The sequence below is a fragment of the Rhopilema esculentum genome, chromosome 2 (genome assembly GCF_057945365.1).
Source record: "Rhopilema esculentum isolate cy_ngs chromosome 2, ASM5794536v1, whole genome shotgun sequence".
In the NCBI taxonomy this organism is placed as follows: domain Eukaryota; kingdom Metazoa; phylum Cnidaria; class Scyphozoa; order Rhizostomeae; family Rhizostomatidae; genus Rhopilema; species Rhopilema esculentum.
In genome coordinates this window covers 2,475,046-2,502,859 of record NC_142816.1, presented here as the reverse complement: position 1 = coordinate 2,502,859, position 27,814 = coordinate 2,475,046, and the positions used below count along the sequence as shown (strand labels likewise).

The window sequence follows — 27,814 nt, the reverse complement described above, 5'->3', positions numbered from 1 at the left end:
GAAAGATTTGAGCATTTGAAAAAGATTTCTTTTAAGACTTGAATAAATATGCCAACATAGAATTTAATTTGGTATAATATAATAACGACTTTGTACAAGAAATGAATATTTGATACGATGTTTCGAGCATAACTCTTCATCAGGTAAAAAAGAATAGAAGGAGAAACGGTTAAGAAGAGAATAGAACGGTAGAGTCGAAAGAAAGATATATGGAACGTAGTAGGAATATGGCGTAGAACGTAAGATGAGATGGAAATATGAAAGGGGGTGGAAAGCGTATGGATTAGGAAAGAAACGAAAATTGTTTATTTAGAATATTAGGAATAAAAGTACCAAGATTAAAAATAATACGTTTTTCGAGGGTTTTGCGTTTAGTGTTGTTATGAGGTGCGTAGCCAAGTCAAATGATTTTCATGTTGGTTGGTGTGTGGCCATCTTTGTTGAAATGAATTGAGACTGTGGCATCTGGGTCCTCTTTTCTTGATTCTTGAAAGTGTACTTTCTTCTCTACATTGCAGATTTGCTCAACAAAACGGGTATTTATCTGACGGGACGTCTCCCCCATGTAGTGAAGGTCGCATTTGGTTGCAACTGATGCAGTAAATAAGGTGGGAAATTTGTGCATGTGAAATTTGTCTTTATGTGGAAGAAGCTGTGGTGGTTGGTAATCGTGGTTGTAGTGTGAACAACATAAGAGCATGTGCGGCATTTTGGGTGGTGGAAAAGTGTTGTTCCAAAGGTGTCAGTTGTTGTTTGTATCTTTGTGTGGATAAGTATATTACCAATATTTTTGTTCCGTATGTTTGGGCAAGTATATCTTCACTAAGAGCTAATGTTACAGCTAATGTTATTCTCTTTGAAAAAGCGTGAGCAGAAGTCCTTACCTACTGAAGGAGAAAAGAAGCTTTTTGACAGGAAAAAGAGCTTGAAGTTGCTTCTACAGTGAAACCTCAATACCAAAGTACCAAATTGATCACGTTGGAACTTTTCGATTTTGATAATATATCCAAATAAAGCATTATGAAATACCTGTAAATGTGCAAAATGTGTCGCAAATCGCTTGAGATATGGCCACATAAGCATAGTCTCTTTCCCCATCAAACCTCAAGCAATTTGGTTTTGGTTCATAACTTTATGAAGCAGGCCAGAATAACAGTAATCCGTTAGAAAACCTGAAAATTTTCATTTGCCATATCTCGCCAAATTTTGAATATATCTAGCTATTTTTGTATCTTGAGACGTAATTTGTACCTTTCTTTTGGATTATGTGGTCAAAATTGAGAAATTCTAGCAATAGATTGTTGATGACGTCACACTTTGGTACTCTTTTGTGACGTCATTAAAATCTATCTTAGAATATTTGACTTTTTGCCACATTACACAAAAGAACACCATGAAATACAATTAAATATAGAAAATCAGCAAACTATGTTGATAATTGGGTGAGATATGGCCAATGAAAGATTTGAAGTTTTTGAACCAATTACAGTTATTTTGCTTGTTTCTTTAAGTTATCAACAGAGCCCAAATTAAAGTGATTTGGTTGGGAAAAAACCTGCGCCTATGTTGTCATATATTAGTAAATTGTTAGCAAATTTAGCTGATTTCAAATATCTATAATTTTTTTGCGATCAAAACTAAAAGTTATGATAATAAATTTTACTGACATCATCAGCTAAGATTTTGCAGACAGCGGTGGCAAACGTGATATCGTCTGTTTAAGGGAGGAGTCAGAGGTGTCCATCGTAGGGGTTTGTTTGTAGTCTTGGAGTGGCTTCTACAATTGAACCTGTGTAAAGCAGAAATCTGTGGGACGAGAGTCACCGTCCGTTAGTTTCTTCTCTGCCTGGAGGCTACTTTAGCATAGCCGTGACCGTTTAAAGGCATTTTGAGACAAGCATATCTGTCTGTTATTTACAGGCACAATTAATCAAGGTTGTATAGTGAACCTTTCGGTCGCCTAAGCGGGAAAAGATGATTCAGTCCATTAATAGTTGCAAATCTTGCAGTGGACTTAATTCTGCCGGCTAAATGCTGACTATTCAAATAATGAAAACGTCTCCCACAGTTGAAAGCTCTTTTGTAATCAAATGAGCTGATTAAAGTCTTAGGCAGACAAAATCACTTAATCGTGGGCGTTAACCATAATAATTTACAATAATCAGTTTCTTGAGACGATTACTTCTCATAATATAGAGATTAATCCTTTGGGAAAAAGTTAACTGGCAAAATAAGAACTATCTTGCTAAAACTGAATTTAACATTTGGGAACTCCGGACACTGTGTCGAGAAAGACAAGATTCTTATCCAAGTAAGCTGGAATTAATTCTATACCAGTGAAAGATTTGTGTTGCAACTATAGGCAGTTACTTGCAAATATTTCAATAATTTTGAACCATATTAATAATTTTACAAGCGATAGATAAGATAGTTATACATAGTATCATTTTCTATAATATTCACGATTATCATAGTACAGTCAGTTTTATTAGCGATAAAAGAGTTTATAACACCGATAGTTATGCAAAGTATATTTTTTATGATATTCAAGATTATCATGGTACAGCCAGATTTCTTAGCGATAAAACAGTTTACAACACTGATAGTTATGCATAGTATTATATTTATGATATTCATGATTATCATGGTACAGTCAGTTTTATTAGCGATAAAAGAGTTTATAACAACGATAGTTATGCAAAGTATATTTTTTATGATATTCATGATTATCATGGTACAGTCAGTTTTATTAGCGATAAAAGAGTTTATAACAACGATAGTTATGCAAAGTATATTTTTTATGATATTCAAGATTATCATGGTACAGCCAGATTTCTTAGCGATAAAAGAGTTTACAACACTGATAGTTATGCATAGTATTATATTTATGATATTCATGATTATCATGGTACAGCCAGTTTTCTTAGCGATAAAAGAGTTTATAACACTGATAGTTATACATAGTATTGTCTTTTATGATATTCATAGTTTATAACACTGATAGTTATACATCGGGTCAAGTGCTCAAAGACTGAAAAGACTTGCATTTGCAAGTAGCCGCATTTAATCCAAACGTTTAAAAGACGTTTTGTTGATATATTTTGTAGTGGAATTCATTCCTTTTTTCTTTTGATATAAAGTATTACGATAATATTTTATTTCAATATATAACCTACCATGTTTTATGATGACTATACAACCATACGGGAACGATACTATGGGGACTGAAATACAATGACTACATAGGCTCGGAGAACGCTAACAGATGAATTACAAGAAAAAAATAACTTTAATTATTACAAATGCAAATCAGACTGACAAAATATAAGATATATTATTCATGGTAACTTTCTCTTATATTGGGCTATTGTAATTTTAGTGAGCTAAAATACTAATTTAATTAGAATTACTTGAAAAGAACTGCCTTGTGGTGAAGCAATATGATTTGTTGATGTTAAGTTCCAAAATCTTAGTTAAAAAGTAACTCTTACAAAAAGCATTTATCGTTGAAGGTTCATGGCTATAAGATATATAATTCTTAGTTACGCTTAGGATGTATAGAACAGGACGGTTCTAAATTGCTACTCTATGTTTCAAACTTAATGTTATCATCAGTCAACCGCGTACAGCTCTGCATATACGGCATCAAGCATTTTTAAGACCACTCAACAGTAATTCTCATTTAACCCTTCTTTCTTCATAGACCAAAGATACTCGCTTTTAAATGGATTTTCCAGTTAATTTTTCGTCTAATCGTTTATTTTACATGAAACAAGGAAGCTTTAAGATTGCTGTTACAACTGCAATTTGAGTAGAAAACTTGATATTTTTGGTACCGCAAAATTTGAATATGTTATGCTATGTTTCCTTTATTTCGTGCCATCGAAAATTTTATTGTACAAGCCCTTTCCCAATAAGATTTCTGAGCTTAGGACCTGAGTAATAGTGCACTTGAATGCAAGCATACGAGGAAGCTTTTAGCACAAAAAGAATAACAACCAGATTATAGTTATCATTTATGCATGATATTTGGTTAGGTTGGGTAATAGAAGATCAGGGTCGCCTCACCAGACAAAGGGAAATCTTTCGCCTCAACATCTAGGACCGTGGTTGTTATTTTCTTTCCATATCCAGAACAATCAAAACAAAGACTAAAAGAGTCGCGAAATAAGCTACAAGATCCAGTAATCTCCATTTCGTGACTTCTCGGTTTTGATTCAAAAACCAAATCGACTGACAGTTTCGACCAGAGAACCTTTTTTAGTTAGCTAGCGTTGTAACTTCTCGAGATACCTTAATCGTGGTTTTAATTTTGAGTTGAAAACAATTAGCATCTAATGAATTATTCAGATCTTCTCAAACATGAAATCTTTTGAAAAAGCATTTTCAATCAAAATAAATAACAGCTGGGCTAGCTATCAGTAAGTTTATTTTAACAGAGTTCATATAGCTAATCTATTAGAACAGAAGATATTTTGTGCAAGCTTTTGAAGGGAAAGTTAGACAAATCTCCGCATTTCAGACGATATTGTACAAATATAAGGAAATATTATTCTGTCATGAAAGAATTGCCAGGATCACTGGGCACAATAGAACGCATCGATGAATGTATTATCGAAGAACATCAAACATTCTACATGGACGGACCTGAAGTTTAGAAAGACGTAGCGAATGTCAAAAGAGCAACTGGTAAGCTTTATATATGAGAATAAGCAAAGTTCCTAAGTATAAGGGAACCTTGTAAATCATTATTTGATAGCAAAGACAGCCATAAAGAGAATACAATATACTTTGCTCTCTTTATAATGAGTTTCTTGAAATGCAATCGTAACTTGCTAAAGTTTGTTTTGGATCTATTCAAACATATCAGCTCGAACACGCTTAACACTAGCAGGTAGAGAGATTTGGTTGGGAAGATAACTGCCATTAGAATCTAAACTTGTTTTTCATTACTTCGAGAGTAGCTGTGAAGAAGAATTATAATTTAAGTGATAGCAGGAGTGCTTGTTTACTCTTTTCCTGATCCACGTGTTACAAAAACCTGCCAACCGAGGGAGTTTCACAAGATCAACTGATTTTGTTACCTTGAGCACCAAAAAGCTCTTTAAAAAATTCTTCTTGTCTAGCTTTAAGAATAAGTTTAGGACAAGAGTTTTCCTAGGTAAATTCACTTTAACTCTGATGAAGACCCGAATCCAGGGTGAAATGTTGGCTTTTTTGCATTTTGTTAACCTTGGATCCTTAAATTGGATTTATTTATTAGTTGATTGCTCTTCGTCGCACTTCCTATCTCCAGCCTATGGATGATAAAGATGTTTAGGCCAGACACTAAAAGCCTGTTTTCTAATGTCTTGCATCGAATGTTGCTTTATAGAAGACAGTTGCAAAACTTCTACTATTCCATTATGCAGAAACACTAGATTAGTCACTACTGTGAATATCAAATTTAGCTTAATAAAATACGAAAATTGCCAAATAGCGGGTCGGAGCTTTTCATTGAAGAATTTACTGGATCATAGGACAGACGACAATAATGATTGTCTGAAATCATTTAAGTTACAAGCAGTTACTGACTTAAGGGCAAATAGTGGATTGTGGTTGCTTCGTGGTCAATAGTCGGCCAGTTCCGTCTTCTATAATGTTTTGATAATAGTATAATACTACTGATAGGCTGCAGTTGAAAGCGAGCTTTTTAGCTACCCTATGCAAAATGCGGAAAATCTGATCGTCCTGTTATTCACAGGAAAGGACGTTAAATCTAATACGATGATATAAGAACTTTCCTGCCGGCTATTGAAAAGCTGAATGATAACTTTATAGCGATATGCATTATTTATAGACGGAAGCTGTATGGAATAAGCGAATTTATAATGAGAACGCCAATCTCTAACAGCATGACAGCCAAAGAAAACGGGGGATAGTCAGTAAACCGTCTAGGATAACCAAAGAAACTTTTTTCTTACTAATTTCAATTGTTAGTTTAAATCTAAAATATATCTCTAGACGTCTTTCATATAAAATAGCTTCAAATTTTCATATAGGCTTTTCGGTAGATAGCAGTTATGCACAATAGGTCAAAATCATCTTCTTTAGAAAATACTTCATCAGTTGGGTAGTTTTAAAGGAACATAGAGAAGTCATCGAAATTAAATTATTTTTTTGAATGGTATGAACGATGCAAATATCAGCTGAAAAAGGTATTAAACATGACAAACTTTATACAGTTTGGTTACAAAAAGTAAACTTTCATAATTCATTTTTGTGTAAAAATTTGACGAGGTTCAAAGCATTGCTCATTTGAGAATTAATCTATCAAGGTACGTTAATCATTCAGGCAAACTTGAAAAGCTTAAATATAAATGCTACTTAAAAACAAATTTGCATGCACGCAAATTTAAAAAAAGTTTTAAAATGGGCAAGCAAAAGGGAAGGAAATGAAGCATCGGCATTTTTTCTTTCTGCGCCTTTGTTTATCAAAAATACATTTCTAGAAATATGCTCCCAATTGAAATAAAGCACAAGTCATCAACATAGGTAAGAATGATTTCTACAAAACATCTTAATAGGCATCTTGATACATTCTAATAGGCAAGCGGCACTGATTGGTCAATCTTTACAGTCATGTGCTCGTGTTTATGATTGGCCTATTTCGATCCACAACTGGGTATAAATATTTCTTAGCGTAGAGTTTTCGATCTATGTTCTGACGTTTTCAACTCTGAAGAGTGTCAGACGAAAAGCTTTAGTTTAATAAATGTTTGCTTTTTTCAAAGCCATTTACAAGTTTTGTACCACCAAAAGATTTTTTACAAAACATCTTGTTAAATGTTTGAAGTTGGCCTTCAATACAGAAAGATCTAACTTTCCTCTCCATCCTGCAAATATTGACCATTTTATCTAATGTCACTATCTAGAAACCATTCAAGAAACCATTTCAGTTGATTATCTAGAAAGAACAGCTGCAATTTTGTATCGAACCTGCAGCCATTAGCAGGAAAACTATCGAAAGTACGAGTCATACAGAGATTAATGATCTCTGTTTTTCTTACATGACTTCTTGTTACTTGTAAAACATCCGGTTTCTTATTATAACATGTGATTTTTATGAAACCTATGGCTTCTTGTAAGACCAGTGGTTTCTTATGAAACCTATATTTCTATAAAATATCTGGTTTCCAAAAAGAACAATAGATTCTCATGAAACCTATGGTTCAATTTGAGACTATGGGTTTCCAATGAAACCTCTGCGAAATCTCAATTTTCTTTCAAAGTCTATTGTTTCTTACGAAACCTTTTTTTTTCTATTAAATCTCAATTATCTTATCAAACCTCGTGCTTATTATGGAATATAGGGTTTCTAACAAAATATCAAAATGTCGAATATCATGTCTTTTCTCTTATACAAATGCATTTGTTCTAAAAATAACATAGAGACGCTGATATGAAAATCAGGCAACTGTAAATCTATCTTTATATTTCTCTCTTTCTACGTTATTTGGTGTATAGAACAGAATGGTTCTAAATGGCTACTCCGAAGTTCACGTTTAACGCAATCATGTCCTGTTGTATATATCATATATGGTACTCAGTTTTGCCTATACGACATCCATTGCTATCTATCTATTTATACATCTTTACAATATCTTTATCTAAACATAAGACAAATCACACGTTCTGAATCCATTAAAAAACAGTTACTATAGTGCATACTTTGATCATAGTTGTTTGGGTTGGAGGTCATAATTTTGATTTGTCAAGAGTTGTGAATAATGAAAGGATTAGGGATTGGCCAAATTAATTAAAGTCTCATAAGCTCTTGGCATAAATACAAAAGGTTGACACAAAGTCAAATGGCCTTGTAGGGTGTGCATGACAAGGGTGTGCGTGAAATTGAGTTTGTTTAAACATAGTCAATAGAAAAAGTTTTTTCTATTGACTATGGTTTAAAAGATGAAATCATTTCGACATCAATCGATTTTTAGAACTGGGGTGAAATTACAAATCTTAGCACAACTGTGAGTTGTGACAAAACGTTGCCGTATTTTTTGCATATGAATCGCCTACTTAAATTAACCAAACTGCCTATGCGAGAACTAGGTTAGGTTGGTTAATTTCACTTGGAAAGTTTCTCAAAGGTATCAACTAACTGGTTTTTATCGATGGGCCTGAAAAGGAAAGCTGGATTGATAAACACTGAATGAAATGTCAAGGAATTGTTGAAAAATGATTTTTGCACTTTAACATTACAAATTCAAGGTTAGAGGTAGCAATGGAAAAGCAAATCAAAAATTAGTTTGTTAACTGATCTTTGAAAGTTATTGATAAAATTGCTGTAAAAGGTAAAATAAAAATGACTAGATTCACATCATACAACAATAAATTCTAAATCAAAAAGGGTTATTTTAATATATTTTATTGTTTATTTGGTACTTCCTTTCATAGACAGAATACAGGGAAGTTTAAGGATGTTCCAAAAATACGGGCTAATTTGCTTCAACAAGAAAATTACCATATCCCCTTAAAATATTTCATTCTCTTTGAAGTTCTCTGAATGGGAGCCTCGTTCTCGAAAATTGCAAAGGCATTTAGAGATAAGGCAACGAAGTATGCAAGGAGAATCACTGCAAAAGAGCAAAAAATAGCAGCCAAGAAATTATCGTATAGAAACTCAGCATCTATTCTAATGAATCAATGAAATTTTATTGAATCGCGCTGCAGATGCTACCAGAAACACAAAACAACATTTTCCCAGGTAATTTCCTGCAGAAACCAAAGTAACTTATCTTTTGAGTACCTACCCCCGGAAAGCGTAGGCTATTATAGAAGAAGTCTGATTATGACAATTTTTGAGGCCACGAGCTTTGAAGCTGACAGAGCAGAAGCATGTCAAACAACGTTACTTCAAATTATAAAGAATGTCAGAAAGGCTGACTCTCATCAGGTAACTAAAGAATAACAAAGGATATCATTATGAGATAAACATGTGCTTTGGAGGTGTGATTCACCTGTTTTGTTTACGTAGATTTCGTACAACATCTAACAGATGAGAGATAATTCACATGCACATCTGGTTGACATAAACTACACCAAACATAACCAAACACACGAACAGGCAGAAGACAAAACTTGAACTATATCATAGAATTTTATGCCTACACGACAAAGCAAGGAAATGTATATGGTAATTATATCTAGATTTATAATCCTATTTTCAACATAACGACGCGATTGCTACCTGGATTTGCACGTTTAGCTTGTAGAAGTCTAAAGTACAAAGCCAAAATTTAAACTGCGTTCATATACCTGAGCGAACAAAACTTAGAATACAAAACTTTCAACGGACACTGTTGAAAAATAGAAAATTGCTCTCTTTTTGTTCTTTTACAAATTACTTTTTAGATTGTTTATTAAGAGAATTTATTGTTTAAAAGTACAACTTAGCTTATACGGAATCTATTTCAGAACCTTATTGATTCATTTATTATATCTGATCTTTGAGATGCGAATCTTTTTGTTGCCTTTTTATCGTGTTGTGTCAAAATTGATTGCATGTTGCACAAGAATTTCATGGCCAGTTTGAGAAAGAAGATGTTTAAAATTTCAATTAGAAGTATAGACAATGGGTATTCAATATCATGGCTTGCATTGAATAATGAAGACAACGCATTGTGTTTAAATCAATGATCAATTAGGTCACTTGCGATGGCATAAGATGAAACGAAAATCTCTCCGTAGCTTGCCCAATTTCAAATGCAGTAGTGAAATCAAAAGCCATATCATAAGAACATTTGTAAATTGTTTCTGTTTGTGACTATGTCGGCGTTATGGTGATGTTCTACCTCAAAATGGATTTCAAGTCTGAGATGCAAAAATCTCGCTAATACAACGTCTCGACAATACTTACTAGCCATGGCATGTGTCTGTGCAAATTTGTCAAAGTTTTCGCAACACCGACTACTAGCAGTAAGGTGTAAGTCTGTCTGAAGGACAGAGTTATCTGCCTGACAGACAGATTCCGAAAATATGCTACTGGTATCTGGTAGAATTATGATCATACCCTAAAATTAAAGGTAGATATCAAAGCATCATGTCACTGAAACCTGATAACCGGACTTTTAAAGTAACTGTCAGTTGTTCTCTTATTCTAGAAAATCCAACGGTAAAGAGAATTTGAAGAAAAGTTTGCGGACAAAAGGATTGTTTTGGTTGTGGAGAAATTGAGAAGAAGAATACACAGACAAAAGGAACAACAGATATAGGCGGTATTTAAAAGTAAACACTGAGTTATCAAGTTACTGCGGGTGTCTGTTAAAGAAGTTACTGATAAATTTGCGTGGAAGAATATAAGACCTAAAGATTATCGGCGAAGGAAATCAGAAGAGGAGACAACTGGTTTAGATAGGTTCTAAACTGGCAGCAAATCAAAAACAGAGATTCCTTTCTAAAGTTGAAAGATTTTTTTTAGAGTATATGATTTGGATGCATTTAAAGAAGATTTTCATTAGTTTTCACAATGAACTTTTCTGGCGCTGGTAAAAGGAGTTACTAAACCATTGGGCTGTGGGTTTTAAGCGATTGAGACACAACAATGTATGCAGTGCTGCAATCAGCTTACCAAGATGAACTGCAGCCGCAGAGAGATGACAACAGAGAACCTCGTTGTGGGACATCAAAATACTCACCAAGGCCTCAAAGGTGAGTTCTGCTTTCCATTACTATCATCGTAATTATCATCACTTTAGTTTTTGTCATCGTAGACAAGTACATAGGTGAGCGTTAAACTACAGTGAACTAATGCAGACTGCTGACAATATAACTGCATCAATAAAATCTCAAGGCTATTTTGTGTATTAGGTTTAGGTAGTCCACTATTGAACACAGTAGAACGTTTTTCGTCGGAACTTAACTACGACGACCTAGCTGCCATTCTTGCCAACTTTCTATCGAATTTAAATTGCTTAATCGAATATTGCAGCATAGGAATCGATTCCACAAAAAAAATTAAAAAGCTGCTGCTATATAGACAGAGGCAGATCGTTCTCACCCTAGGGCTCCAGTGGTAATTTTTCTATAACTGTACAGGTCATGTGCTCGCGTTTTTCTGATTGCCTATTTCGATCCACAACTGGGTATGTCTTTTCATTCTCGATTTTTTTACCCTTCTCAGGGACGCCTGCACAAGATTAAGGCAGGAGGGGCAGTGTTGATGCTAAGGGTAAAACGTAGAATTGTTCTACTGACATGATCGAGTATTCGTGGGAGGAGGGGGGGGGGGGGGTTTAACATTATTAAATATTAACGGATATGTGCCGCCCATACAGCTGAGCTTTTTATCATCAAAGGTTCTAAACATAAAAATATTTGATGAGATTAAATTGGTAGATAAATGGCCTCGTTACTATTCACAATGCTTGGTTTTATAAAAATCATGGCTGTTATAAATGGGCTGGTTGTAAAATTTTGATATTGCCTGTTTTAATACCAATTTATCCTCTTTAGGGTCCTGAAGCACTTCTGAGGGACCAAAACTTTTTTATCTACTTTATCTTTGCCGCTCTCCTTTTGTGACCCACCTTGTCATAGACAAACTTTGCAATCTTTGTTTCTATGCTGGTGTTATCACCTTTTGATATTTTCTAATGGGAATTAACATAACGAGAGTGGTCAAAGTGGACATCAATTAGAGATAAGATTTTATAATCTTCTTTTAGATGTAATATATTTCAGGGCACCTCTTGCCCCCTCTGCCCCTTTTGGAAGAGGGTAGGAGGGGCAGCTGCCCCCAGTGTAGGCGCTCCTGACCCTTGGTCAGACATTTTATGCTCTGAAGAGTTTCAGATGAAAACTTGTGTTTGCTGTAAAATGGTTTCCTTTTTCAAAGCCATTTTCCAAAATGGTTTAAGATTGACACGTCCATTAGCTTTTGTATTTAGTAAATTCACATCTTACGGGCAAGTTTGCAGGCAATAGCCTAAAATTTGTAAAAATATTTATTCCTCCTCATTTAAATATCTTCTTCTTTGTAGTCTAATGCATTGTACAAAAATATACTGCACATGTCTGTTAGTTTGATAAAATAGGCCCCACATGGGTGCGGAGTCATTCGACTCTGGTCAAAGTTCCACAAGAAGAGGTTCGTTATAACAAAATAATGATCTCTTTTGCATGCTCACGCCGGGGGATCTGAACTTGAGGCATTTAGCAAAAGGCTTTCTACCTAACATCAATTCAGTAAGAAAATACTTTCCAATTGAGCATGCAGATTTGATACTGACAATTTATAATAATACACTAAAACATTTGATTTAACATTTTATTTTACATTGTTTTAATCCACATTTCAAAATGGCCAAGGTTTTGTCCTGGTTGATTAAGTGGAAAATTGTACCACAGAGTGGATAGTTAACGAGACAAAACTTCGCATGATAAGGACTCGGTTGCATTTCTCCCAGATGAAAATAGAGCTTTGGGACTTTCACTTTCATTCCCTCTATTCAGTTAAAGGCTTTTTGAAATTGCAGCATCTTTGTCGGAAACCTGTTTACGAATGCTCACATTCAAGAGCCGAATACAATAAGTTGATTGATGAAGATAAATATTTAAGAAAAATATTAAAATTGTTTTGAGATCGACAGAAAAGCGAAAATAAATTCCACAATGAACTTTTATTTGGATATTGATCAACAAGTTCCATTTGTCCAATTAGTCAAACACATCTTTGGGAATAATACAGTTTCTTGACGGTAATAAAAAGTAATTTTTAAGATTTAGGTTCCTCGTAGACACTTTATAGTCATACACGTGTAGAGATTTAACGCTATAGCAACTCTATAGTACAGACTTAAGCCAATTTGTTCTGTACCCTTCATTCTGAATACAGTTCAAATGACAGCACACATGTGGAAACTTTGGATACGTACTAAATAGGTTTAGTCCAATTTGTACTGTACCCTTCATTCTGAATAGAGTTTAAACGACAGTACACATGTGGAAATCTAGGATACTTACTATAATTAATACAGGCAGATTCTGTGGAACGCTAATTGTGCAAAGCAATACGGCAAAGGCTTTATAGAAATTGAGGCAATTAATCAAGTTAGCAGAATAGGATTTTGCTTCCCGGTACAACCGCAAAACAAGATAAAGTCAAATTATGGTCAATTTCTGTAAAGTTAAAAATACAGATGAAGAATTAGAAATTCCCGTTTTTTCTGAACGCTAGTGAAGTCACTGGCCAGAAAGGAAGGCAAAGAATCCAGAGGAAAGAAAATTAAAAAACTGGGTTTCACTCGAGAAGGGGGAGTGATGCTATTTTTAATATAAAAATGGGGCTAATGAAAGCTTTGAAATCATCATGCCTATTTGATATTGATAAATAACTTAGAGTAATATCGAGTTGAATTAGTTACCGAAAGAATGGAATATACTATCGAGCATAAGCAACTTTCAAATGATTTCAACTGTTTTCCAGTCCGAGGAAATTTTAACTGTCAGTCGATCTCAAGACTTACAGAATGTCGATGCTCTGGGATGGTTATTACGCGAGTAGATAGTCTCGTTGTGCGAGACCAGCCTCGAATTAGCCTCAAAGTAGGCATAAGCTTAGTTTTAAACCAAATTAGTTGACAAAAGTTACGAATGGGCATCGCTTGCCGTCTTACAAAAATGAAAACAAGGAAAATGGATAACCATAAAAGTCATTCTTGTGAAAAGTAAGATTTTGCCGTCAAGACATTGCAAATTTTTTCCTACAGTGAAAGGAAAAGCCAATGATAGAGGCTCTATTATTGAATTCTTGCTCTTTTTTATGATTAATGAAAAGAGTTTGCTATCATGTCAACTATCGTTGCCCTATCGTTGCTCCAAAAGAGTTTGGATGCAAAGGTACAGGGATCCACCATTTCCGGTGTAAATTAAAGGCCTTTTTTAGTTCTTTGAATGGGATCCACCACTCGCCAAAGCTAAACTTAAACAAGGCCAAAGCTATTATATTATCACTTTATTAATTGGTATGCTAGCACGTGACATTAGCTGTCTAGTGTTCAATGATTCATTGGTTAGTTGTCGATTGAAAGGTTTATTTATACCAAGTTTAATGGAGCAAACACTTGCCAGGGCAGAAAAGTGCAGCAAGAAAAAATCGAGCGATTTCTATCGCTCTTAAACGACCGACTTTCCACATTACCTGCGCTAATCCCTCGACCAGTGAAGGCACTTTAAGATAACACTAGGCTCTACATCTACTTTCATTGCAAATGCGCGATCGCTCGCTAACTAGATCAACACAAATCGACAATTCAACGATGGCAGCATATCTAAAAACTCACACGTTCATCTACTCATTTGTCGCAAACTCTCACAAAAAGTGCGATTTGAGTTGACAGCCACCCATTAAATTAGAGGAACAAGCAAGAAATTTTCAGATTGCAAGATATCTGGGCAATTGTTCAATTACCTTTGATCAGTCCCACATAGGAAAGCTAAACTGTTTTGGTCGCAAAGTTCGCACTTAAAAAGCAAATCGGGTGAAAGCCCCCCAGGAAATCTAACATACTTCTACTTAGTCAGAGGTCTTACTTTAGGAATCACAACAAACGTATTCAACTGTAGAGACAAGATTCAGTGATGGCGCCCCAAATTTTGCAAAAGATACGTTGATGACATCATTACAAAATCCTTACGGGAAGATTTTGTCATTATAATGGTTTCTGGCGAACGGAGAAGGGATCTAATGACAGACAAATGACTTCATTACTGAAATGATAATAAAAAAATTCAATTAAGCCTGCATATAAACCTTTTCATCATTTTCATACCTTTAATCCTGTCATCATTCTTAGAAAAAAAGCAACAACAATTTTAAAAATTCAGAGTCGTTCATAATTGTAATTTTGGAAAAAAATATTCAAAATAGATTGAAGCTTTGATTGGTGTTTCCTTCAGTAAATCTTTGTAATCTGTACTGTTTTTCTTTCGGTACTTTTCATACTGAGTCATGCGTTTTTGTTATTCACATTAAGTTTTCATTCTGCTTTTGTTTTGAAACAAACAAATAACGAATGACAAAGAAGATGGTTTTCTTATGGTTTGATAGCCGTTTGATACACAAACAGATGGTTTCATTGGCGTAATCTTTTGGCAAGACACTACGGTAGCCTGACAGGTATGCATAACAAGTTTACAATTTTCAGTCCATGAACTAACACTGCAACTAAAACTGTATGAAAAACTTATCAATAGCTTGAAAGTTTGACCCTGGGTTGAAAGTATGTTCATTTTAGGCTAATTAATTGAAAAGACTATGACAATGAAACATTTTGTAGATCAGCGGAAGGGCCTTGTTCCATTCTGCCATGCAATTAAACGAACAGAGTGGAGGTGAATGCGGTTATCATTCACATCTATTTTAACCTCAGATCTTCAGATACATAGTATAAAGCAGTAGAAAACGTGCTAGAGAGAGTCGCCACAAAAAAGTATATCATGAAAGATTAAAGAATTTCGGCAAAATTTTCCCTTTAAAGCCAAACACAGCTGCGTTCGACGACAGGCTTTGATTTCAAAGTAGAAATGACACGATGACCCTCTAACCGACATTTTAATGAATATCAAATTTGCTTATCCAGTGCTGCAGGTTCCAATATTCTCTAGCATAAGGCTCTTACTACAGCAAATTCTCCAAACCCTTTTTGTCATGTCCTTGCTTACATCGGTTTGGGGCAAATTTGGTACCTCTTTTCTAAACTTTCAGCAGCTTTTTAGACTCATTGTTAAGACTCAAAGTAAAATGTTATGAGAATAAAAAAAAATAATTCAGAAAGTCCTGTTCTATACACAAAATGCGTGTACAGCTCTATCTTTACGACATCGAGCATCAAGCATGATTTATCACAGACCGGTAAATAGCGATTTTCATAACGTTTAGAATTCCATTTGGATATAAGTTATTCTTTCGCTTTGAGGAATTGTAGTGCAAATATATGCACGCTGTGTCATGACGCCAGTGCCTGAAAAAGTGGAGTCATTCACAGTAATCAACTACCAAATTTATGCTATTCGTCTACTGAAATTACAAAAAGACCAAGTTTTGTAATTTACATGGCTTGTAATAATCACATTTCCTTTCTCGAGTAAAATCGTTTGGCAGTGCGTTTCAACTTTTTGCAGGTTTCGCAAAAGAAATCTGGCGTATAATGTACTCGCACTGCAGAGCAAAAAGGAGACCCCGATTGTTATTACCAATTGTCATTGGTTCTTAAGGGTCGATATATAACACAGATAACTTATGCACCCGAAAACCGAAAGAACTCGGTGATATTTGATCATCGCCTTAATCTTGAAAGATTTCTAAAACACAGAAAGCGAGGGTCTTTAATTAAAAGGAAATATCCCTGATTATAAATCATTTAGTCAGGTTATTGTTTTTAAGAACTGATAAATCTGCAAAGCACTAGTACGTGGAACATAATACAGAGAATCTTCCCACAGGACATGGATGATTGAAGGATCGACCATTCTATTGAAAAAAGTTAAACATGTCATACTTTACTTCACTCTGGAACCCAAAATTTTGCAACTCAAGCTACCCAAAACATTAAAATTAATCACTTAACGACACCACAGAACTAGCAATCGTGCAAAACACTATATTGACAACATGTTTCAGATAATTTGCAGAGCCCAGTTATTTTTTCGCTGCTTTGTAATCGATCTACCTACATACAAACGAGAAAGCCGCCATTGTGTAGACTTCTGTTTGTTTTCTCTCTTGGACTCCAATGGCAAATTCTTCTAGGCTCGCGGCACTGATTGGACAACTATGCCAGTCATGTGCTTACGTTTTTCTGATCGGCCTACTTCGATCCACAACTGGGTATATATTTTCCATCGTGTTCTTTCGGGCCATTTTTCTGACGTTTCATACTTTGAGGAGTGTCAGACGAAGAAGCTTTAAGTAGTATGTTGTGAGATGTTTGCTTTTTTCAAACCCATTTTTAAATTCTGTACCGCCAAAAAAATGTTCACATAATAGCAATCCCATAGCCATAAGAATTAAAAGTTTGGAACTCAACTTGAGCTAAATATAAAGTTACAAAGAGCTACAAATGAATGATTTGAATACAAGGATAAAAAATAAAAGCCATTGTGATTTTGTGGTTGTTTTTGTGTTTTGGAGGAGGGATAAGTATCAGTTTCAAATCATCTTCACGAGCCTGTAAGATTTGTTGATGACATCTAGAGTTTGTTAGCGTATTTATATATAAACTCCCTCAGAATGGCCTTCATCGCCAGACAAAAACAGTTTATTATAATATTCTTAGGAAGGATATAGATAAGGAAGAAAAGTGATGGTGATTCCGTGATTTCAGCGAAAATCTCGTCACGGAATTTCAAATGAAGGACAAGGCGACAAAGCGCTACGCATCATGAACAACACCGTTGTTGAACATTGGGTCAACGGCATCTCTGGAGCTTTGATTGACATTAGAATCAAATTTATCCATGCAAAACTATTTTGCAAAGGTACTATAAGCCTAAAGGGTCATTAATCCCAATGACAGAATTCGTAAGTCAGAGAAGATCGATCATTCCCAATTGATAGACTCTAGCAAAACAAAGAGTGCCAATCGTCATTGTAACTCCGACATATGTTCTCTTTAAAATGAAAAAAATCGTCAGGATAAAATACAGAGTCTAACAAACTTCTTAACCTTTCATCATCCAATGTCCATAGGCTCTCAAAACCTTAGCAAAAGGGAAGAAATAGGTGTAATTTGATCGTGTCTACAGAAATTTTTCTGGCTAAAAAGACTTCGGCCTACTTTATCTCTAAGAATTCCTTCAACTATTTGCGTTATTTCCTTTTCTGTCATTTACGCAAACTGCAATGTAGAATACTTAACATCTTGTAAAGAAAGAATCCATTTTTAAAATTGGAATTATATCAACTTTCCTACATCAAACAAAAAGATTCGGTCGATGCAGCGTGAATTTGAAATGATTTTCTATATCAACAAAGGCTTCTTCTTCTTCACAACGTCTCTTGTAAATTTTATCACTCGATCTTCATTGAAAAGGTTGAAAAACAACTCGCACCAAGATTCTTTGTTTTAATATGATTTTATCTTTTACACTTAAAGTTCTAATTATCCCTGCAAAAGATTCTCTTGCACTTAACGCTGCAAAGTTGTGCTGGTTGTAACAGCTTAGGCTTATTATGACAATTCTAAATTCAAGGAAAAATGATAAGAAACATAAACAAGAAGAAAGTTAAGCTAAATCTTTGACTCAGTAGATGAAGCAGTCCTGTAATTATGTTAGGAACACTGCAAACTTCAATTTCAGGGAAAATCATATTGGGTTTATCGTGTTTTTGTAAAGTCAAAGAATAGACTACAATATCTATGCCATTCTCTGTTCGGTGTAATGAGGATAACAGTAACCTCGGTAACAAGAATGCTGATGTTCGCATTTAGCGTGAAGCTCGTAGTAAAAACTTGAAGTTCTGTACATTGAAGCTTGTTAGGAATTTACTCAATACGCCTCGTATTGATTTCTTTTGGAAGGGAACTTACAAAGGCTTAAAACCCAAGACGATGTTTTGTAGCATTTTGTTACCATAGAAGAGTGCTAAAAGAATTGGCCAAAGAATTGAAAAGAATTACGGTAAATCGTTGAACTAGCCACAAGTGGGCCAGTTTTTTAGAATCGTTATCGACGAGGGCTAATTCGGAGGAGGAGGCTTAAACGAGGGTTATATCAACATTTTCGCAGAAATAAGTCTTTAAAAGCAGTTTCACAATTTGAAAATGGCTATGAAAAAGCAAATATTTTACAACATACTAAAAGCTCTTTCGTCTGACACTCCTCAGAGCATAAAACGTCAGAATCAGGGTCTGAGCGAACACGATGAAAAATATATACCCAGTTGTGGATCGAAATAGGCCAATCAGAAAAACGCAAGCACAAGACCGGTATAGTTGACCAATCAGTGCCGCGAGCCTAAAGAAAAATTAACAATGGAGTCCAAGAGAGAAAACGAACTCCTTCTGTCTACACAAAATCTAAATTCTGTACCGCAAAATATTTTTTCACAAGTTTCACAATCAAGGAAAACAGTATTGCAAACATTACAAATCAGTATAAACAACAAAATTTTGTGAATATACTTCGAGGGATTTGTTTCAGCAAAATTGGCGCCTTATTGTGAGGGTTTTTTCCTAGCTTGAGGCTTATAAAGAAGCTTCATTTCAAGGACGGCTTGTATTAAACGGAATACAGGGCTTTTTATTGTATTAATAAGACCTTTGATGACCGGGGTCTCAAGGGCAATGAAAGAGGCATAAATTAACATATAGTTTATTCCCACCTGTCACATGACCAATTTATTGCCGCCATGATGGATCACAACCTAGTCTTGGAAACACATAGCAACGCGTTATTTATACCATACGGATTTTGAAACGGACAGTTATCTTCGCTGATTTCAAAATATTCTATATCTAGAATCTTTTGCACATGGATTTAGTCAACTTGTTTGCGGTGCCTTCCTATCTTCGGAACTATTTTTTTCAATCTTTAGATGTGCCGCCTTCCAACAGCCTTTCAGATCATGGACTTTGATGCCTAGGAGGAGTAACTAGGCAGGAGTTAGATCAATCTCAATGGTTAAGTTCTGTGCAATAACTAAATGTGCCAATAGATTTGTTTAAAGTTATCACGCATCTTGATAAAGATTCAAAGTCGATTTCATAGAAATAGTCAGGGCTGTTAGTAAAAAATTATGAAAATTGTGATAGAAGCATGAAACTTAGTAGAGATGCACATAAAGACGCATACTGATTACAAGCCCCAAAATGCACTACCTGGTGCATTGGCTGATGGGCTAGCAAGGTGTCAAATTTCAAAACACAATATATGTGTATATAAATACGCAACACAAATCCTCTACGGCATTAGATTGTGTGAAAATGCCAAGTGGACTAAGACTAATGCCTTATTTTTTATAAACTGTGCTTGTCTTCAGTGTATGGAATTACATACATTTCACAGTACCGTTGTTCTCATAGCCATTGAAAACGATTAGGACGATGAGGTTAGAATCAATTTGAAAGATTCACCAATATTTTGGTTTTTACAGCCCCGACAAAAGGAAGAAACATATGGCTTACGTGTATCAATAGAGGCGATCTAAGTGTGGAGAAGCAGACAAACGTTCGTGCTTTTTCAAGTTATCTTCAGTCTTGCAAATATTTTGCACTTTTTGATAAAGAAAATATAGACATTCTTATCAAAAATAGGTAGTTGACAATATCAATGTATGTCACTGAAGGATAGTACTCTATGCTTGCATTGTAGTTCTTCTTAAGCACATGGGTCTATATCATCAACTAACGTTTTTTCTCCTCGTACCTGAGTTTCTCCTGAGGCTCCACGGAAGTCACAAAATCTTTCAAGCTTGCCATTTCATTGTGGCCTAAACATGGTTCGCAAATATTGATACTGTTTGCGTTCAGTTTGAAGACGGTACTTATAAAGTTTATTAAAAGACAGCTCCGAATATAAGAAGGCACAGCAAACAGGTTGGGTAGATATATATGCAAATGATTGTAGATATACAATGTTTCGAAATCGGCGAGAATAACTGTCCGTTTCAAAATCCGCATGGTATAAATAATGCGTTACTATGTGTATCCAAGACTTGTGATGCATCATGGCGGCAATAAATTTGTCACGTGACTGGTGGGAATAATCTATTGGCCATAAAAGTAAAATTGGTCCACGCTTAAAATTGCACAGTTTCAACAAAACGTTACAGAACCTAAAACAAAAGCACTGTGCTTGCTTGTCAAGGCTCGTTTAAATATTCATCTGAATGTTTGCCAAATCCACAATCAAACACTCTCTGCAGCAAGTAAACACATTATGCGCGGAATATAAGTGCTTGTGCAGCTACCAAGAGGCTGCGGAGCACAAGCAACATCAATGTCAAAAAAACATTTGCGGGTTTCAAGTTCCAAGTTACTGCCAAACTTGCATTTCCATTTTCGCTTGCATTTACAATGGCCGCAAAATGATGCAAAGACAGTAAAAACAGAGTGCACGTTTATGAAGATTTCTTCTCTTGTTCAATCTGTAGACTTCAAAACAGTGTACTCAATGTTCGTCTTTTTCCACAATTATTCTATCACTAAACTTTGCGGCTCGAAGCCAACTTGATTCCCTCTTGTTCGACATATCCGATGAAGAACAATAACAGAAAACCAGTATCGAATGGGAGTAGTCTAATGATCGAAGCATATCATTTATCATTATCGGAACGTGATCGAGTGTTTGGTACAGAATATTTGGCAATAGTCTATCGTTTTACAAAATATAAACTTCTTTCTTGATCTTCAAAAATCTGCATTTTCTTATTCAGTCTCAACAAACAAATGTTATGTCACGAAAATCTTGTTCATAGAGTCATTTGAAACACATTCAATCTTATTCGACGTAATACACGCTGAACTAAATCGTTTATTCATTACAGATCAATCTTCGTTTCGCCCTGTTTCAGTTTTGATCCCTTTATAACTAAGGTTTTTCTGCTTAAACTGTTTTATATTCAAATTAAAACTCCACTGAAACGATGACCAATACAATAATCTGTTGGCAATATAACCTATTTGTTTCCAAATTTTTCTTGATCTTATATTTTTCCTTATAAAATGTATACAATCTAACCTAGGCCTTTTCAAAACGATCCATTATTCATTGTCGCTGCCGGTCTTGTGTATTCTTATGAAAAAATTTGAAATTTGATGCCCAAATAGGTGCAAGGATTGCTCAGAGTTTAGGGCCGCTGACTACAAATCCAAGGGCCCAGGCGTACGAAATACCAAATGCGGTATTATCGAAAGAAAAGACCCGGACTCTGCTCGATAAGCATAGCTTTTCTGTGTCCTAAAACTACTTTCGAGAGCTAGGCAGTAAACAATTCAAAACTGAAAAAATCAGAATGAAGTTGAAGAACGTTTGGATACGAAACAGGTACAAAGAAACACAACAAAGCTCATCGTGGGGTTTTTGTGGAACTTCTAGTAAATGACCATCCCAATCTGTGGGCCAATGTGCATACGCATTGTATTTTTACAACAATTGGGCATGATCTCTGACTCCCAGACGTCATTATGATTCATATTTAATGGTCCTTTACAGTAGAAAATTTAAATGGGGCTCCAGAATGTTTTCGAGTAGAATCCGGAGCTAGCACGATAAAAATAACTGTTTTCTGGTCTGTCATGTAGTGGTCCAAATCATGTAAACAGAGCTGTACACGCTTCGGTTTATAGAACAGGACGCTTCTAAGTTAGAATTCCATGTTTTATTCGTAATTATGACTATTGGACAACTAGAAGGAAGTGATATATGTCTACCATCATAATAGCCTTTCGTTTAATGAGAGATAGCATTAAAGCTATGAGACTGTTGTCTGTGACTAAAACATGGGGTACAATATGTTATCACAGCGCCACTTTCTGCATACTTGTATTTAATGATAGAAGCTACATACAAACCTAGGTCAATCACCTTTTTAGAGCAATGATAGATAAACAGCCATTGAAAAATTTATATAATATTAATGGGCAATGGCGACTTGAAACGAAAACTAAACAGTCACGCAAAATTTTAGCAATAAACATTGCAGGTCTTGGTGTTTATGAAGTTGCTATCCCCAGCTTTGAATTAATGCTCTTTGAGAACCAAGCCACCAGAAAATTAATCAAAACACGTCTTAAATTTGTCAGATGTTTGACCTACGGCTACTTTCTTCATTGAATTTTCAATTGATTTATATACAAACAAAAACAATAAATACAAGAATCCTTTGTAGCTTTTAAACAGGCACTGTTAAAACTCAGCAGCGAACCATGAAATTGTTAAAGGAACACGGACAAAGTTCGTGTTTCTTACAATAAATGAAGTGGATGAAGCTATGACAAAAAACGTCCAATGTGTTTCTAGGTAAGTGAATGTTCGAAATGAAACAAGGCGTTTTTCAAGACCAAATAAATCATTAAGATTGCCTGTTGAGCACAAAGCGATCGATTGGAGTTTGTTTACAGAAGCCACATGTCAGAATAACTTCACAATTGGAATAAAGATAATCTTCTGGTGAGCAGATGCATTGAAAGAAGGCGAGATAAACTGTGAAAATAAATGACAAGAATAATCTTATTGTTTTGTATAACTGTTTCGCAAAACTTAAGCGTATTGTCAATAAAGAACCTGCACTGAGTGATATGAGAACAAGAAGTATAGCTCAAAGGACTGTGAGCATGCGCCAGATGACAACAATACTCACCAAATACGTTATTCGCTTGATCAAACAGGATTTCCATCCATGTTTCATCTGCCTCTCTGTCCAAAAGGAATTCTGTAGCGCAAAACAAACAATGTTATCAATCAATGTTGACGGCTTGGATACGATATCGAACAAATTTTCAGTACTGCAGTGAATGTGCAGAGATTTTTGGGCTTCAACGTTAAACAGCTTTGATCCATTAGCAAACAACGAAGAACATATACTGTAACGGTACGTACAAATTCACTTCAAAAGAAACCACTACAATGTCAGATTATGCAGATATGGTCTCCAGCATTCATTGAATTTAGCAAAATTTCAATTATTGGTCACTCTAATATTGCTTCATACTACAGATTGCATGTTGACAAAAAGCTTCCTCAGGTTTACAAATTAAATTTATGATTAGAAAATTGTGGAAGATGCTAATTGATTTACACTAATTATTGCAGGTTGTTATGATTTCAATCTATGAACGAAAAATTGATTTTGACAAGTAAGATGTTCCTAGAATTATTAAGTCTGTCTGGTTGAATCTTGGATAATGATGTTGATATACTTGGTAAAGCAAGGTTTCATAAAGTTCAGTGTTCAACGAAAGTACGAAAACCATACAGGAACTTTGTAGCAATTGCAATCAGTTGAAAAACTCAGAACGAAATTATCAACATAAAATTTAATGAAAGCAGTCAAAAATGCTATTGTCGCAGGGGAAAAATACGATTAGCAAACAAACTAAGGGCGTGTGGAGGAATTTACAGAAATAAACAAAATCGCAGCGGTTTGGGTAATTTTAAAACCTGCATTATTTGCAACATGTGCAAGTCAAAAGATTGCAAGAATTTAATGCTATTAATGTTGGAAAGGAGAAATTTGATTTGGTTCTGAACACAGGAGATGAAGAAAGTTTTCAATATATTGTTAGTGTATAGTGTAAATCAAATTAAGGAAAACATGTGTCCTAGCTACAAAAATTACCGAAAACGCCGTTATAGTGAACTGATGCTAGCTGGAAATCTGATATGGATTAGCACATGAGAAATCAAGAAACCATAGGGAATTTAGAAAATGAATGAACAGTGTAAGCCTCTTTAAAAGTATATAAAAACAAGACCAAATTCATTGCGTTTAATCAGGAAAGCAAAGATGAAGGCCGTACAAAAATGATTAACAGTTAAAGGTAATAAAGAATTGTCCAACCCAAAAGATTAAGCTGAAATTATGAATTGACGCAAAATTTGCAAAGCAGAGCGCAAAGGTGAGTTTTGTTCTGTGATAAAAAATGACAAAATCTTTACGTTCAAATCTTGTTGCAAACGACAGACAATGTTCCCGAATACCTTTTAAAAGGGTAGCCATGACCCCAAGCTTGAGTCCCGATAAAATGTTCAAGGTAACCCATGCATTATCTCTAGCACAATATAGAAAGAAAACCGTGTTGATTGTTAAATGATAGAATGTTCATGAAGGCTTTCTTCTGGGCATAAAATCGACAAAATTTGTAGGCAATCCTCACAGTGAATCAGTGACAAGTGAAAATACAATTAAAGCCGTGAGCTAGCCGAAAATTCATCATTATTGAATATAAATTGATTAATATTGAACTTTGCTATTGTGACTCAAAGACCATCGATAACTTTCACAGACCATCGATAAGTGATGTTATGTATAAAGTAGAGTGAAAAGACTTTGAATTCTAGCCTGTTTGGTAAACTAAATCGATCTTTTCACAACATCTCGAAGATCATTTACGTAAAACAAAATCCTATTTGTGTCAGATGTTACGAAACGACCAATAGGATTATACGCTGTTTGACGTGAAACAAATTGGGCGCTATGTTTTTACAGATATGAATTCTAAAAAATTTATAGACACAAATGAATACGTTTGTTAAACTTTTAATATGCTTGGAAAAATGTTAAATGAACTAAATCAATTAACTAGAGTCCATACAAAGTAGAAGGATTACCGAGGGTCTGTGTACGTAAGTAACCTTGATAAGATTTCGGTGGGTATGTTTCTGGAAGGATTTTGTCTAGAGCACGTGATAACTATTGATACTGCTGGACTGGGGCTAATATTGGTTGTTTTGATGGGGTTATTTGCTTTGGCAGTGCCGTCACATTACCTACCACTATCGGAACATAGTAGTATGGTTCATATAAAAATAGGATTAAGGTGTATCATATACAATTGCCAAATCGTAAACATTGTGCCAGAAAATTGCAAATCAGAATGAACATCTGTAGTGTGACACAAAACGAGCCATACTTTGAATTTGGTTAGCCAGACTGCTATAGATAATTGAAAAAGAAAACAATGTGAAATTTCAAATTATAGAACACATAAAATCTTGCAAATAATTTTCTTTCAAACTACAAAATGTGAGCCAAATTGTCAGTTTTATCACTAATAGGTCTGGGAGTTTTTTAGCATGTCATATCATATACGTTGATTTTTTATTTCATCCCTTTGCATTCAAATGAAACTTCGAAGCTAAGCTCATTCTAAAAAGTATGCCATCAAATAACGAAAACTTATTAAGAAAGAAGAACTGATTGAAGTTCAATAAGCTACTTGGTTCACATTAATGCAACCTCTTGCTCTGATATGACTTTAACAGCAAATACTTTACTTCAGCTTTAATAAAACAGCAAATATAACATCTCGAAAAGATTACTTAATAACTGAATATAATATAATTTATAGTATAATAAACGTTAACAAGAAAGCAGTCTTGGCATTCGATCAGTAGATCAGCTAAGTCACAAGATGAATATTCATTAAAGTAAACATTTTAGGCTGTGTTTCATACGGCATAAAGTGCATTGATTATAAAGTCAATTAAATTATAAGTCAGAACGGCGATATCAAGAAAAGAAGCTAGACTTCAAAATCCAATTATCATGTAAAAATGTTGATTATTTTTAAACTGAGTTTACAATAAGATCTCGAATGGACAAAATTTTTCAATAAACAAAGAATTATTAACAAGGTATTTATCAACAAGCCTAAAAATGTAATTTTTGCAATTAGTACAGGAGTATTTTTAAAGCAGCCGCATGGGTCGGTAGCCAAAACAGCCAGCAAGATATGAGCAAGAAAGGCGTGTTATTAGTTGACGCAAATCTGTTATTAAGATGCATTGAAAATTACATGTTAAGGAGAAAAAAATGACAAGCAGGGCTATCATCAACAGTTTATTATATAGATCTGGTATTGAATGATAGAAAATTTTTTTCAAAATCTTGATATGTATGTTCCTACTATTGTATGATATATGGTTCTACTTAGACACAAAGTCATGATAAAAGAGGAATTTATGCTGAAATACACCGAGTCATGACAATCGTGCTGTGATACTGTTGGTAGAGATGAGACTGATCACATGACTTTACCTCGTACTGATCTTAAAAACAGGCTTCGTTATCGGCTGGTCCTGAACAATGGGCGCCAAGCTATTCAAACCTACAGCATTTTCACCGAAGGCAAAGGCTTTCTGAATAGGATGCCTAATTATTATAACTCAATACTTTTAATTAACAGCACGTATCATGCACATGAACATTTTTAATCACCCATTCATGGTAAGAAGCGTTTTGCTTGGTTTATAATGGAGCTTACCCTGATATGAGATATTCTTCAATACCATGTGATTGGATGAATAGTAATGGTCTAAAGGCCGTGATCACGAAGTGGTTTTGAAATGAGAAAAATGTTGGGGTAATTTTTTCACGGATGTTGTATTCGTTTGGCCAGGCCTTAAGCGTTCTCGCTTCTTTTTATATAAGATGAATCGTCTTGAGGTCTTTTGGAAATCAAATGTTTTTTGCATGTAGCGACAAAAATCCAGAACAAATTATACCTACCAGTAATTAAAAAATTAGACATGAGCATTAAATATGCTGAACGAGAAGAAAGCATACCTGACAACATAAGTCAGCGAGCACACAATTTGGAGAGCGCACAATTGCTTCTGGCTTTTTTTATTTCAATATTTAAAGAATAATCTTCTGTTTACTGAAAAATAATCTAAAAATCACACCACCCTTTTAATCACTACTTTAGCTTGCGTGTTTTGGGAATCTGTCTTTCAATTAAACATAACTTTGTTTACTTTGGAGAGAAAATGTATGAAATAAAACTAAACCAGTGTTTTAAAACTATTAGAATGCATTCTTTGTGAAAAACGATTTCAAAGAGTGAATTAAATGCGTGTTAGGGTAGTGTATAATTCATAGCTACGTTATCTTGGAAGTAGAATATTTTGAATGTGGAAAAAAAAGTATGGATCTGGCAACTTTCTTATTGCCTTGGATTTACTGATAGCGTCCAGAAGAGAAAGTGAGGTCTGTTTGGTCTTCGAAAAAATCTGCAACTCATAGAATCCTCGGAAGAACATTTTTAATTAAAAATGAGTTACTCAGCATTCAGTGTAATACAGGGAAATTTTAACAAGTAAGTGG

General features: G+C 34.8%; 2 protein-coding genes across 12 annotated transcripts in view; one reads left to right on the top strand and one right to left on the bottom strand.

Moving 5' to 3' along the window:
• The window catches only part of LOC135695309 (uncharacterized), a 65,837-nt gene that overhangs the window by 4,240 nt on the left and 33,783 nt on the right, over positions 1-27,814 (bottom strand). Inside the window, exon 3 of one of the 2 annotated variants that reach the window (XM_065214365.2) lies at positions 23,348-23,419. In XM_065214365.2, coding sequence (XP_065070437.2) covers positions 23,348-23,419 — 72 coding nt within the window. Of the gene's footprint in view, positions 1-23,129; positions 23,420-27,814 lie in introns of those variants that run through there. The other variant, XM_089109034.1, reaches the window with a different exon arrangement.
• The window catches only part of LOC135695299 (potassium voltage-gated channel subfamily A member 1), a 62,873-nt gene that overhangs the window by 7,326 nt on the left and 27,733 nt on the right, over positions 1-27,814 (top strand). For 2 of the 10 annotated variants that reach the window (XM_065214328.2, XM_065214326.2), the window contains exon 2: positions 10,149-10,695. In XM_065214328.2, coding sequence (XP_065070400.2) covers positions 10,589-10,695 — 107 coding nt within the window. In that variant the 5' untranslated portion in view covers positions 10,149-10,588. The other 8 variants (XM_089109020.1, XM_065214333.2, XM_065214327.2 and 5 more) reach the window with 7 other exon arrangements.